The sequence below is a fragment of the Gavialis gangeticus genome, unplaced genomic scaffold (assembly GCF_001723915.1).
Source record: "Gavialis gangeticus isolate Ggan-Ray unplaced genomic scaffold, GavGan_comp1, whole genome shotgun sequence".
Lineage (NCBI taxonomy): Eukaryota > Metazoa > Chordata > Crocodylia > Gavialidae > Gavialis > Gavialis gangeticus.
In genome coordinates, this window is record NW_017729022.1 from 37,060,745 (window position 1) to 37,075,640 (window position 14,896).

General features: G+C 39.5%; 1 protein-coding gene across 6 annotated transcripts in view; it reads left to right on the forward strand.

Annotated features, from left to right (window-relative positions):
* Window positions 1-14,896, forward strand: part of PTPRQ (protein tyrosine phosphatase, receptor type Q) — a 245,877-nt gene that overhangs the window by 108,384 nt on the left and 122,597 nt on the right. For all 6 annotated transcript variants that reach the window (XM_019514795.1, XM_019514789.1, XM_019514790.1 and 3 more), the window contains exons 32-36: window positions 472-654; window positions 1,475-1,576; window positions 3,799-3,919; window positions 9,185-9,345; window positions 11,355-11,500. In XM_019514795.1, the coding sequence (XP_019370340.1) occupies window positions 472-654; window positions 1,475-1,576; window positions 3,799-3,919; window positions 9,185-9,345; window positions 11,355-11,500 (713 nt within the window). The remainder of the gene's footprint in view (window positions 1-471; window positions 655-1,474; window positions 1,577-3,798; window positions 3,920-9,184; window positions 9,346-11,354; window positions 11,501-14,896) is intronic.

Here is a 14,896-nt window from a genome sequence, read left to right on the forward strand (position 1 = left end):
AGTCTATGGTCTATGGATGGAGGGGGGCGGTTCTTAAATGGAAAAACCAAATAAAAGCTTCCCTAGTACCTCCTGCTTTGTGAACATTTGTATCACAAGTACATTAGGTTCAGCAAAGGCTAAAGGAGAAAATGTGCTAAAATACTGGCAGCCTGTCAATGAAGAGTTGTACTGAGCTGTATGAAAGGATTCAGCATCATGAAGTAGGAGAAAATGAGTCAGAGGGTATTAACTGTGATGCCGAGATGTTAAAAAATATTCTATGAATCTAAATAAGCTCTCATTTTAAATGATCAATATATTTCTTGTGTCTTTTTTATCTTGAAGCTCAGCTTGTTTTCAAAGTAATATGATAGTTTTCAGTACAAAAGATCAAATATTTCCAATATGCTGTGTGCTGTGAGGAGATGCTTAATAAATGAATGAAACTTTGACTTAAATCTTTTATAAGTCTAAATTTTCTTCCTTCAGTTCCTGATACTGCCCCAGAAAATATAACCTACAGAAACATCTCATCTATGGAAATTGAATTGTCATTTTTTCCACCATCTGATCCCAATGGGATCATACAGAAGTACACTGTATACCTCAGGGAGAGTAATGGAACTGAGCAAAGAATCATAAATTCAACCCGCCAGACGCTACGCATTACAGGTCAGTATGTAAAAATCTGAAACCTAATTGTGTCCAGCTTAGGTTATGTTTTTATAGGTCATGTTGCATAACTCGTATCAAACTTGTTCTCATGTTCATTTAACTATCTGGAGGTAGTTTGATGGAAATATTCATGACTTACAAGATGTCACTACATCTCACATTTTGAGAAGATGGCCACCACTGACAGTAGACTCACTGCTATTTGCGCATTTTACAATTTTCATCCTGTAATTAGTTCCATTGACTTCAGTGGGACTACAGATAGGTATAAAATTATGTATGTATGTAATGTAAGGGTTGGGATTAGAATATAGTTTTCAAACACAATTATCTACTTTATAGATCAAAAAAAGTTCCAACGGTTTTTTCACCATGTGAACTTGCAGATTTTTATATCAGAACTTTTGGACTTCTGAAATATTAGAAAATATTAAATCCTTCAGATAATGGAAAATGCTGAGATTTAATTCAAGTTCAGGTTGATTTTACTCACCTCCCAGTTTCTAAAATAAATTATAAATATTATTTTCATTGAGCTGTGACAGAATATGTAATGATTGTGAGCAATTACATTGTTATGCTGTAGGAGTCAGAAATATTTGGTTTGAAAAGTCTTTGATTTGCTTGTTGTCATTTTGAATACAAAATGTGAAGTCAATAAGCAATTGTAGATTTATTCAATATTTTTTAAAGTGAGGCAGGGATATACTTATGGGCTGAGAATCCCAATTTACTCTCTCTTTTAAAAAAAAAATCTTGGCTGCCAAAGAAACCTCTGTAACTTATTATGTAGTTTACTGAATTCTGTTTTATTTAGGTTTAAAGAAATACACAAAATATACAGTAGAAATATCTGCAAGCACTACCAAAGGTGAAGGGGTTCATAGTGCACCACATGACATACTGACAGATGAAGATGGTAAGTAGTATCCCTGTACATTTTATTTCTGTTAGACTGGTCTTAACATTTATTTCAAAAGTGTATATTTTTTTACTTTTGATGTTTTCAATGGGTACTTTCCATTTAGATGTTAGGGATCTTTACTCTTACTGGAACACATTTTGCCACACCAAAAGAGTGCTGCATTTGGAAATGTAGCTACCTTTCATTAGCATCTTATCCAGTGGTGTAACTAGAGTGTTGGGGTTGGGGTGGAGACTGGAGCACCAACCCTGAACATCAGCTTGGGCAGGCCACAAAAATAGCAGCTGTTGTGTTGCTGCTGCTAGCCTGAGCATTGTTGCTCCCCAAGGTAAAGAACCGCCCAGGTACATCTCCGGACTTATCCACATCTTGTAATTTTTGTTAAATTAGGAAGAGTGATTTCCTTATTCTCTTTGCATATGAACAAGGAACATCTTCAGCTCTTGCGCTCCAGATATTGTTGGGCTCTTCCTAAGTATTTACATTTTATATTTATTTGTACTGTGGTCATGCTGAAAAGCCCTAATCACTAGCACTAGGTTTCCTGAACTGATTATGGAGCAGGAGGCCAAGGATGGACCTAGTACACTACTGTCTCTTGTAACTAGTCTAGTAGGGTATGTTATCAGAGTACATAATACCTTTGATATAATAGTATCAGAGCATCTGTGCTTCTTGGAGGCATCAGACTTGCATTAAACTGAGCTCCTTAGGGGAGAGCCTGCTGTGGTGACAGGTCTCTGCAAAACTCCCAGAGTGGCCAAAAGATTTCAGAGTTGGGTCCATATTAGATTGATCAATCCAAATGTTGCTATAGTGCATTGCCAACATTATACTTAATGCCATCTTTTATCAAAAGTGTTTTTTTAAAGAGTAAATATTAATTCTCTATGTTGGTAGAGTGTATGCAGCCTAAATAAAGAGCTGTGTCAGTTAAAGACAGCATCTGAGAAATCACACATGCCTGAGAGGTGACATTTGCTATTTACTAGACCTTTTACTGTAGTGCCACTGAGGATAATATAACAAGTAAAATACTAAATACAGCTGTCACTATTTTTCCTCCTGTAAATAAAGGCACGCACTGAATTCAGTAAGCTTTTGTTCAGACAGAATTGAGATCTCTTTCAAAAGGTACCAAAAGTAAGCAGTTAAAAAGGACATTTCTGCTATCCTTCATAGTAAAGAAAAAGGAGGAAGACCAGAAAAATAAAAATATTTATAATATGCCACATGTATCATATTCACAAGTACACTGTGTTCAGAATACCAGACCAAATGCCTCACAGATTTGCTAACAGCTATGCTTATGTTCTCAATTTCCATGCATGACTACAACTATGACCTGAATTTTTACTACATGATGCTGCTCTGTTTAATTTGGAAAATAAAAGTATGTTAACATTATTGTGCAGTAGTGTCTACTTCTGTATGGTAGCTGTGAAGAAAATAAAATCTTTTACTTCCTCAGTAACTTGTTAGTAGAAAGCAGTATTAATACTAAACACATACATGGGTACATTTGCATCAGAATTAGCATCAAAACTTGTTATAACATTTTCATTTAACTGTGATAGGTCAGTGCTAAGTGGTTAGACAGCTGTCCACTATTCACCTTAAAATGAATGTTAATTGTCTTGTTCATTGAAATACATGTATATTTCTTCCGTGACATGTTTAAGGTATGGATATGTTCTTTATTAGGTAGAATGAATAGATTTAACTCCTGCACGGTATCCCTCATTTTTATCATCTCTCAGTGCCACGAGAATCAATTTTCCCACCTTTTTGTGCTTCATATAATTATTTCCAGCTCTTTTTCTCCTCAGGGGAACTCTTTTGCTATATTTTACATGCATTCACACCTATAAAGTTCACGTTTGTATTGGAAGGAGAAAAATCACAATGTACTTGAACAGTAGAGGAATCACTGTGACATGCCCATTGCTCTGTTTTCTCATGAAATATTTTTTCCATTGAATAACAGAAACAGATGTTTTAACACCACCATGCAAAATCTTCCTTTATCATCTGGCTGAAAAAGGAAAAGAAGTTGGCTGTAGCAACACTTGATATAAATACTGTACCTGTCTGGTTTCATAATTCACTTTCTAGCACAAATAATTAAACTCTGATTTAAAGATACTGCATTTAACCATGTCATATAGATCTTAGCTGTTTAACAAGATGTTGTGTCCTGTATTTTCACTTTATAGCTCCTAGTTCTCCTCCAGAATCCCTTTCTGTAAAACAGTTGTCGGGTGTCATTGTGAAGTTGTCATGGAAACCACCACTGGAGCCAAATGGAATTATCCTTTATTACACAGTTCATGTCTGGTAAGGTTTTCTGGAAATGGTTCTGACGATAAATATTAAACTGTAACCTAATAGGAATGTAAGGTTTTTCTTACAGAATTTGTTGATTTACACAATTGTTGAGAGAGAATATTAATAACTCATATTAAAATCCTAGTTTTTTGTATATTTGAATTCAGTTGTAAATAGAAGTAGGGAGAATGTAGACTGAAATGTTTTGCAAAAATCTCAAATACTTTTTAAAAGTTATGGGGTTTGAAAAGTGAATTTTAATTGTCCAAAGATCACCAATCTTGGTTTGGACCGTTAAAGGTCCAGCTCCCCTGAACAACAGATTATCTTTCAAGCTTAAGGATGAGTAAACTTTCTTCTGACTGAGCTATCTAAAATACTTTTTTTTAGCTCTCATCCTGTGGCCCAAGCAAGCAAAGATTTGTTACGAAAAGAGTCTTTGCCCATTCTGACATTGGTAGTAGCTGTAACTTGTATAGATGGTGTTTCTTACGATTTGAGCACCTCACATCACTTTGTTGTCTCAACTCTAATGCTACCTCTTAAATAACTTCTTTCCTACCAGTTGTTTGGTAGGATTGCCAGTGGTTCAGTGTTTGTCAGTGCCACTTGTGTTCTGCCTCTTTCTCTTTCATACAACATTTAAAATCTCAGCTCAAAACCTCTCTTGTGTTTCTCTTTTTAATGCTACCTGTTCTACAGAATTGGTATTTCTTCCTTTTTGTTTTTCCACATACGTTTACTGATGTAACTCTTGTCTTTTCCCTTTCCATAGTCTTGCTGTTTGATTCTTATTTGCTATGGCACAGACAAAATTGGACTGTCATTAAGCAATAATCTTGGAAGGCCCTTGGGTGAAAGCTTCTATTGACTTTGAAGGAAGTTTCTTCTTGCATCTTTTAATTTTATTCTCAAAATTGTTGAGCACACTTTTGGGGGGAAAGTTACAAACTCCATAATTTTAATTACCAACCCTGGCTTAGTCAACCAGCATTCTTGAGGTAGTGCTTGTCTTCCGTTCAACATTTTCCATTGGACATAACCAGTGCCAAGGACTAAAAGAAGCAAATAAATAAAATGCAGTTCTTTTGAGAATGTAAAAGAATAAATTAACAAACTCTTTATTACATTTATTTATGGTGCGTTTATGGTGACTATGGAGCATTTGACAACTTTCTCACTAAAATAAGATGAAGATTCCATCACTAAACCATAACTGCAAACCAATATGATGACAATGATGATAATAATAGAATGCCGTTACCATTATTATTATAACTATATTAATGTTAGACTTGGAATATGGCCCCATGTGGCTGGATGCTGTAGAAACAAAATGGGCAGACGGCAGCAACAACAACAACACTTAGCTCTATGATCCAGAGGCACAACTGCTGAAAGAGTGAGGTCTTTCTCTATAATAGAGAAGAATCTGTACCAGGGGGCTTACCCCAGAGCCACAACCCAGGCCAGGGTCATGGGCTCCAAAGGTCTACAGCTCTGGGTAAACCAGGCCTATTTATAAAGATGCTGAAGTTGCCTATTCCTACTTTTTAGCTCCTAGAAGTACAAAGTCTGTGGCCCTGTGGCTGTCTAATAGGAATCCATAAAGGATTCTGTCAGTGCCCTACCTTGTAAGATTTTGAACCCAAGCTGTTTTGGATTCAATATTTCAGGCTCAATCAATTTACATTTTCCAATGAAATAAAGTTTTATCATAAAATTGACAACCACTTTCCACTTATAAAGTATGAGGATTAAATAAATGTTAATCTTATTTGTGGTAGCTACATGGATCTAGTTCATTTCTGTAATTTGGATGAAAAGCTTACTTTGTGAGAAGTGGGTTATTATTATTTTATTTTTAGAATAGCACCTGGGTACTGATTATTCTCTATTACAAATTCTTTAGCTTAGCTAATATAGTTCATCTTGTGTAAAATGCTTTCTTTCTCTTAACTGCTCCTACTAACTACACTTTTAGGTTGCAGTTCTGCAGGCTTTAACTACAATTCAGCCCATCAATATATGCTTACTACTTTATTGTTACTTTTGTTTAAATATTCAGTTACTTTTCTAAATAAGATATTAGCTCCTCTTTTAATTATTTTTAAATTGTTATCTAATTCTCTCTTTCCTATACCCTGATTAAGGACTGAGAACATTTAGGCAAATGAGTACCATATTTACTTGAATCCAAGATGACCCTGAATTTAAGATGACCCCACAGTAATTAGATCTTATATATGGAAAATTTATAAATTTGTTCTAATATTCCCTGTATACAATCTAATTAATTCCTTCCTTCCACTGCTGCAGGGGGAGTAGGCAGTAGCGGGGAAGGTGGTGTGAGGAGGTCAAGTAGGTAGCCCCTGCCTCTGCCTGCTCCCTGCCTGCCCTTGTGAAGTCTCACGTCTACCCCTTCTCCCAGCATCTGTCCTCTCCTCTCATCTGCTCTGTTTCCTCCTTCCACGGGCCTCTGCCAAATCTGGCAAGCTCCATCCCCATTCCAGCCTCAGGCACTGTGCATGATACCAGCCCAGCCCCATGCAGCCATATGGGCTGTGTACCACTACTGTGGGGCTGGGCTGGGGCCATGCTCAGTGCCCTAAGTTGCAGCATGCACACAGCCTACTGGTGCAAAGCAAGGGTAAAGGAATGAAGGGAGAGGGGCAGAGAGAGATAGGAGAAGAGGCTGTGGGGGGGGGTGGGGAGAGATGAAGCAGTGCAGAGGGGTTATGAAGAAGGGCAGTGGCTGCATCTATGGCCTTGACCCTGGATAGGGGATGGTGCTTGAGCAACAGCTGCCATGTGCCCCCCATCCTTTTACAGGAGACTAAGATGAGAGGTTTTTCCCTCATGTTAAATGGGCGGGACCCCATTTTAGACTTGAGTAAATATAGTCATTTTTTATAAGACTGGAATTACTCCCATGTGCAAGTGTTTTCAGGATTAAGGTGGGCAACCTTGTTGGCACTGAATTTGTGAGCCAGATACCTTGTTCCAGGTGGACCCAAACCCTCAGACTGACCATGACCTTTCCATTTGAAAAGACACAAATTGATTGCTACACAGTGATAACAGATAAAAATAATACAAGCAATTCTATATATCAACTAGTCCGAGGGCTGTCATCAGAGTCAACGTACATCTGGCCAGGGTGCGAGCTTCACTCTGAGATTCTCTCTCAAATATCAGATGTCAGCAGCCTGGAGGTTGGAGGCTGAGGCACGCTCCCTCTCCCCACCCCCCAGCAGGGGTGAATGAGATGAGCTGGTGATATGTCCTCTGTCCACGGTGCCTTGGGTTCCCCTCTCGGAGACCCTTTGCTGTTCTAAAGTCCCTTCTTTTGTATTCTTTTCCCCTCCTGATGACTCGGCTATTGCTGATTGGTCTCTCTCTGGTCATCATACTGTCCACGTTCTGTTCTATCAGCATATTCTTTTGTGTTACAAACCCATTACATATATACATTCTAATTTGGGCTTTCTGGGCCTTCTCTTAATTTGGTCTGTTCCCCCAAAACCAGAGGTCTCAGGCTCACCACTCTTGGGCCTTGTGAGCTGGTGTTACCTTATATCATGTTATGGAACCGTGTGGTACATGCCCACAATTTCCCAGGCTACATGTATATCCAGTGGCCTTGTTGCTTGCCTGGATTAGGCATCCTGTCTGCCTTGAAGGCTATGAAACTGTGTGAGAACCAGGCCTTTAAAAATCAATTAACCCTTGCTGTTGTCTTGGACTAGTATTCTAATGCATATATATTGCTGATAAAGCCAGCACCAGGAGTGGCTTGTGAGTTGGGGAAGAGGTGGGGAGCTGGCTGGTCTGCAGGGGTGAGAACAATGGGCTGGGGGGCTAAAAATAGCCTGGTGGTGGGTAGGAAAAGCACAGCCCTGGAGCTGGGGCCAGCAGCTGGGCTTTCCCAGCCCTGGGGTTGTGCAGGTAACTGTACTGAAGTTCCATTCACCTGTCTAACCTAGATTGATTTAAGTTTGAGTGTACATGGATCCAGGTCTATCTTAAACCAGGTTCTGTCCTTTTTAGACCTTAGGTCTATATGCACAGAACTTCTGTACTGTTACAGGTTTAGACTGATTTGTGATCACTGAGACTGGGTCTAAGTGTAAGGTCTCCATCTGGAGAAACTAAGTTAGAGTAGGTGGCCATTTTTAATGCAATCTAACCTTCCCCTAACTTCCTCCCTTTCTCCCCTCAAATATCTGAACTTATCCCATGCCCCACATAGACCTTTTTGGAGGGTTGGGGCCTTAACTAGTTTTATTCTGTTTTCTTTTGTAACAGTATAACTTATATAGTTAGTTCAGTAATTTCCTACTCTTTGCTTGTTTTTACATTGTAATTTCAATTCCATTCCAAAATTTTATTAATATCATACTTTATAATCTTTCTAGGTCAGTCTCTGCCTGGCTAGTGTTCAATTCTGAATCCTTTCCACCAAAATAAACTGTGCATTAGCTAATTCTAAGTACATACCACCTTCCATAATTCAATTTAAAGTAATGGATTTAACCTTATGCAGAAACATTTGGGCCTACTGCCTACTATAAGCTTTTTATATTTCTCTCTTTCTGTTTAAAAAAAAAAAAAATCAGTTATGTCCTGCCAGAGCTGTACCTTGGGAGGCAGGGATGGAGGGAGTGAATCACGGGAACTACCCCAGGCCCTGCGCTTTGGGAGGCCCTGTGGACAGTGCCGTACAGGGCCACTGGCTGCTGCATGCCACCGGCTCCATACTCCAGCCGTTCGCCACCCCCTGTTCTGCACTCCAGCTGCTTACCCCCTGCTCCATGCTCTGGCCGCTCGCCACCCCCCTTCTCTGACCCCGCCCCACACAGGCTGATATGCCCTGGGCCCCGCACACCCCTAGGGGTGGCTCTGTGTCCTCCTATATCTTTCACAAGGGTCCTACATAATTGTATGATATTTATTATTATATAGGCATACTTGTCTTTGATATTCTGTATAATCTCCAGTCTGCTATACTTTACATATGTGTTTCTGGTTTTCAGCACAGTGAGAAGGCCTGCTGAGGTCCATGTGGGGAAGTAGGTTGTTTTTCAGGATACATATACAATCTGGACTGGCTTTCTTTTGTTTTAATCTCAAACAACTATTTTTAACTATTATCTATAAATAGGATATACCACAATATTGTTTTCTGGGTTTTCTTAAAATAAAACTTTTTATACTAAACCACAGTTTGCCATTAATGCATTTATATAATGAAGGAAATATTTTTTTCTTTAGGGATAAAATGTCAAAAAGAAGTGTTAATGTCACTGAAACATCACTGCAGTTCACAGACCTTGAAAATAACAATGAATATAGTGCTTATGTAACAGCAAGTACCAGATTTGGGGATGGAAACATAAAAAGTAGCATGATAAAGTTTAGAACTTCTGAAGGAGGTAAGTTTATTTACAGTAATAAATCATGCAAACATGCTTGAGTCATATTAAGTCATAATTCTGTGTCAGTCCATTTTAAATGTATAAAATGATTGATGCGAAAGCTGGGATTTGACTAGCCAAAGACACAGGCACCCTATATATTTACATCCCCATTGGAAACCTAAGTCTTTTCAGACATTTTCTTGGAAGACATGAAAGATGAAACAGCCATTTCATTTTACACTTTGAAATAAAAGTAAATGAAGAATGTTTGTTTGAATTGTAATCTCTTCTCTCTTGCTGTGACAACCTTTTCAGAAGGAAAGTACCAACATGTAACATCTCTCTCACAAATGCTGAATTTAATTGGTTATAGTCTAAAAAAGAAATTCTGGTAGCATGACATTGTGGGTTCCATGTTAATTTTATCTTAATTTCATATCCTTCACAAATGAAAGAATTTATTTGTTTTGTTCTACTGAATGACAAACCTGTACACTCTATGTTGAAGGCTGAATTTGTTTTTGTTTCTGGTATCACCAGTTATAAGAGTTCTGCCACTGAAACTTAGGTCTCTTTCTTGCAAAGAACTGCATGCAGTGTAGCTTTTTCTAAACCTGTGTGGATTCTTCCTGACCTTAGTATGGTTCTATGTGAGCATGTATACAGTTGATTGCAGGATTACGACCTTAGGCTACAAACAGACATCACATTTTTCTGAGACAAACCATTTTATCCCAAGACAAAGTGCAGTCGTTCAGACACCCATGTCCATTATTCTAGAATAAATCCTAAAACGGTTCATGAGATAACAATTACTAACAATTTATCCCAGGACATCACAGAGTGCATCTGAATAGTTATCCTCACGCTGCACTGTTGAATAAATGGCAGAAAAATGGCAGTGCATTCAGCCACTGATTAGAACGGTGCAAATCCCAGGACATTTCTGTTTCAGGACAAACACAAGCACAACTTGTCCCAGGACAGGTACAATATCTGTTTCTAGCCTTAGTTAGACTTTCTCTGGGTGATGTGGCAAACTAGAGCAGAATCCATCTTCAGCTAGAGTGGAATACATTTTTCCAGCTGTGTTGATTCTAGCTGTATTGTAGTGTATACATAGAAAATGTTCATTAGAAGATACATGATTGCATGTGGGACTAGATGGATTTTTAAATAGTTTACTTTTTGGACAGTATGCCTTTTGTTTATGTAAAACCATTTTAGTAAACCAAGTAGCCCAGTAGTTAGGACACTTATATGGGGTATGGGAGACTCAGAACCACTCTGCCTGATCAGGAATTTGAATCAAGATGTTCCACACCTCAGGAGAATGTTCTAACCATCATGCTGTAGGGCTTTCTGGGGTGGGATACTCCCCACCTCTCCTCTTAACATGGGCTCCAACTTTGTTTAAAATAATTAACAATTCATAGATGAAGAGAGTGAAAATGACTTGGTAGTTGGGCTGTTGGAGTTTGCACCTTGAGGGGATCACCTTGATTCCAGTTCCTGCTCTAATTAATATAATTTTTTTATATGAGATGGGACAGTGTCAACAGGAAAGACTCAGAACAGTCTGTTTCAGAGTACCTATAGCCCATTGGTTGGGACAGTCTCTGGGATACTGGAAGGTGTGAGATAAATCCTTTTAGGAGGAAGAGGAGGGAATTGCCCCCTTCAAATGCTGGATGAGGACACTAATCACGATGCTGTTAGGTAGAAGGTCAACAGTCCTACACACCATTTATTCACACAATCCTATATATATGCTGTTTGTGTATGAAAATGTAGGCAAATCTTAAACATGTCCTTGAAAAATTAGGGCTATAAAAATCTGATTTAATCATTTTTTTAATTATACCTTTTCCACTTCCAGGAGAAGAGATGTATGTGATTTTCAGTAACTTTGTAAATACTTTCAATTTGAGTAAGGATTTCTTTAAGTTTTGTATGCATAAATCTTAGGCAATAAGAACCCAAAAAGCTCATGTTATATATGCTACATCTTAATGTTTTTCCAGCACCGTCTGATCCACCAGAAGATGTAACATATGCAAACCTCACATCCTCATCAATATTGGTCTTCTGGTCCCCTCCTCAAAAGCCTAATGGGATTATACAGTATTATTCAATTTATTACAAAAATAATTCGGGCATTTTTATGCAGGTAAGTTTTCCATTTCATTTTTTGTAGATTTCTTCACAAAGAACTCATTTGAATATTTAATGCCTCTTAGAAGTTAATAAACAAAATCTATCATAAACTTCATATACTTTTTCACTCTTCCCTCATCACCAGACAGTTCTGTTTTTCAGTATACTATTACAAGCAGAAGTACATTACCTAATTGTCACCTTGAAATTGCATAAGAAGCATTCCAAAATTCCTGTGCATCTAAGTGAACATTCATACCCTTAAGCATGAGAAAGGGCTTATGTACACAGCAAATGGATCAGTTTCATGCCAAATAAATTATCTGATGTTCTAGGCTGTAGAGTTCTTAAATTTTATATATGCACAGCACAGTCACAGTGCTTGTATATGCCTGAGTATGTGAAGCCATGTGTTATATAACAGTTAAATCTACTAATTATAATTCATTTTTTTTCTGGAACAGCCTTAGTATTCCTTTTAATGTACATATTTGCATAATAATAAAAATCAAAAGATAGTGTTACTATGCAGAAGATAATGCATTTTAGGATGTTGTCTCATATTCTATGACTTCTGTAGTGTGTTTTCTTTCTAAAAAGGGTGCCGCATAATAGGTCTGTACTGTCTGCCTCAATGACTTTGACTTAATCTAACCTTATCTGCAAAATGAAACAGCTCCAACAGGAAGTCTGGAGGAAGACCCATCTCAGAGTACCCTGTATCTTGGTGGGTAGGAACTTTATCAACAAGAGAAGTTGACAACTCTCCACTCCAGATTAGTTTATAGCTCAGTAAAGGTGGCAGACACTGCCCTAGAAGGTGGGAGATGTGGGCTTGAAACCACTCGCACTGTGAAGGGTCCTTAATCCAGGTCTTTTACACAATGAATACAAATGGTTATCACATTTGCCTCCTTTTGTGAATCTAGTGAAGAAGACTTCTTTTAATGCAAAATTATGTTGCTAATTAAGGTTGAATACCCAAATACTTTTAGGCTGGCCCAAATAAGATTATTTGTCCAATTTATTATTCAGAAAAAACAAACAAGCAAGAACTATTTGCTAAGTTCTAGTCACTAGTAATAATAGTCGCCACAACATTTGCATTTCTGCCCTTCATCTTAGGTATGGTTTTAGTGCTGCTATCTGTTTTTCTTTCCTTCCAGCTCCTCCTTAGTACTGAACTCAGTGCACTGTTTTTTTCCCATTTTCTCTCTCTCAGTATGTCTGCCTTTGCATTATCAGCTGCCTTATTTTTGTTCACACATGCACTGAATGGAACCCATCCAACCGTCCAGAAAGTAATGCATACCTAGCCATAAGGAACATTACAAAGGAGGATACAGAGAGCAAGGAGAAGGAGATAGGGCTTGCCTCTCATGTAGTGTTAATTCAAAATATAATTCTAGCAGTTTCCCTATTCCCAATTCATGTCCATGCAGAAAAAAAAAAATCTCTAGAGTGAGTTAGAGTGTGCTTTAAGCTCAAGATAGTTGGCCTGTCAGGGGCTGTGAGTTGAAGCTTGAGCAGTGCTGAAGCTCTAACTAGTAATGCAGCTTAGAGTCCACTCAAGTGGAGGAGTGTCATCTTAAACTTCTTTTCCAAGGGCTGTTCCTTGTGTGTATCCAACCTTCTGACTAGAAGTATTTCCACCTAGGATAAATAGCACATGTCAATGTGTGGTTCTCATCTGGAAAATGGCTCTTAGCACCTATAGCATTTGCTTTAGCTCCATTAAAAGCTTGAAGATGCTGTAACACTGGGGGAAAAAGACCAGAACTTCAAGTGTGGTGAAACCCCTACCAGCTCATGGTATTAGGAACATTCTGGAGCCTTAACGTCCTATCCAGTTCAAGCCTTCAAGGGCCATTCTCAAGGTCACAGGTGCCCAACCACAGAAAACCTTAAGAAGTACCTGGATCTGAGGCCTGTGCTGGCCACAGTGATCTTGGGTGAAGAAGAGACTACACTCACCATTGGGGCCCCAGTGGTGTCCTCACCCAGGGCTTCAGGGAAGAAATGGAGGACCAGAATGGGGAAGAAACAGCAGATGAATTGGCACGCCTCAGCCAGGTGAGGACTCAACTCATTATTGTTATGGTTGGGTGGGCTGGGGAAGGATATCCAAAGCCTGTTACTGCTTGCATAAAACTAATCTATACTGGGGGATGGTATATGGTAGGCAGCTCTTATGAGTCTTGGAATTGCTTTGTATTCCTCCCTGCTTCTCCTTTGGCAGCCATCCCTCCTTCAGCCTCGTATATTGAGGGCAAGCTTCAACTACTATTGTCTCTCACACTGTTAATAGTCCTTAGTAGTGAGCTTCCGGCAGTTGTGCCTCTGCATCCTCTGCTGGGCCTAGCCCAAATTTCTCCATGCCAGCCCAGATATAATATGTGGGATCTAAGGGCGTTTATACATTTGTTCTGGAGGGGGAAGGAGAGGAAAGGGGGCACTTTAATTAGAGTGGCTCTGAGAGCTGCTTTAGTTAAAACATCCAGAGCATAGAGGTGATGTGCAAGGGGGGCATGGTAGGGCACATGCCTCCCCAACCCCCAAGATTGGCCCTCGCTGGCCAGGGAGTGGGGGCACTGAATGAAGTGCTGGCAGGTGGCCCCCCGAGATTGACTCTGGCTGGCACTGAGAGAAGTGCCAGTGGCACTTCCAGTTTTGCCACTGGCACTGCAATCAACTGCTGGTCCCCTCCCCCACCACTGGCAATTGACTGCTGGGGACCCTCCCTACCTCCCCCACACAGTCGGTGATTGGCTGCTGGGGACCTCCCCTGTAGTCAGTGATCGGCCACTGGTGCCCCCCTAGACCCTGGAGGCACTAGTCACGCATGATCCAGAGTGTCAACTCTGCACTTCAAAATGGTGGCAGGGATGCTTTATCTAAAGCTTGTCAAATGAGCTTTAGATAAAGTGCCCCTGCTGCCATTTTGAAGTGTGGAGACGCTGATACGTGAGAGACAGGAGGCTGCTGGAGCATGGTAATTGCCATGCCATGCACTGGAATAACAGCATGTTGGAGCAGCCTCTCTGCTCGTGTATAGGCACCCTAAGATAGGAATTCCTAGTAGATTTCTAGGCAGCCTCAATTTTGCAGCCCTCAGTTGCAGATGACCATTCCCTGCCAGGTATTGATTTGCTTATTAGTCTGGAGTGGTCCAGCACGTACATTGAGTCTTAGGAGACACCTAGAGAAAGTGATGGATTGGACCAAATGACATCTCATGAGGCATGTAGGACAGAACAATCCCATGCATCAGTACAGACTGGGGACAGACTGGCTAAGCAGTAGCTTTGCAGAAAAGTACCTAGGGGCAGTGGACAATAAGCAGACAAGGTTCTTTTGGTAAATGGGATGTCTTTTATTAGACCAACTAAATAGTTGGAAAAATTGTTCG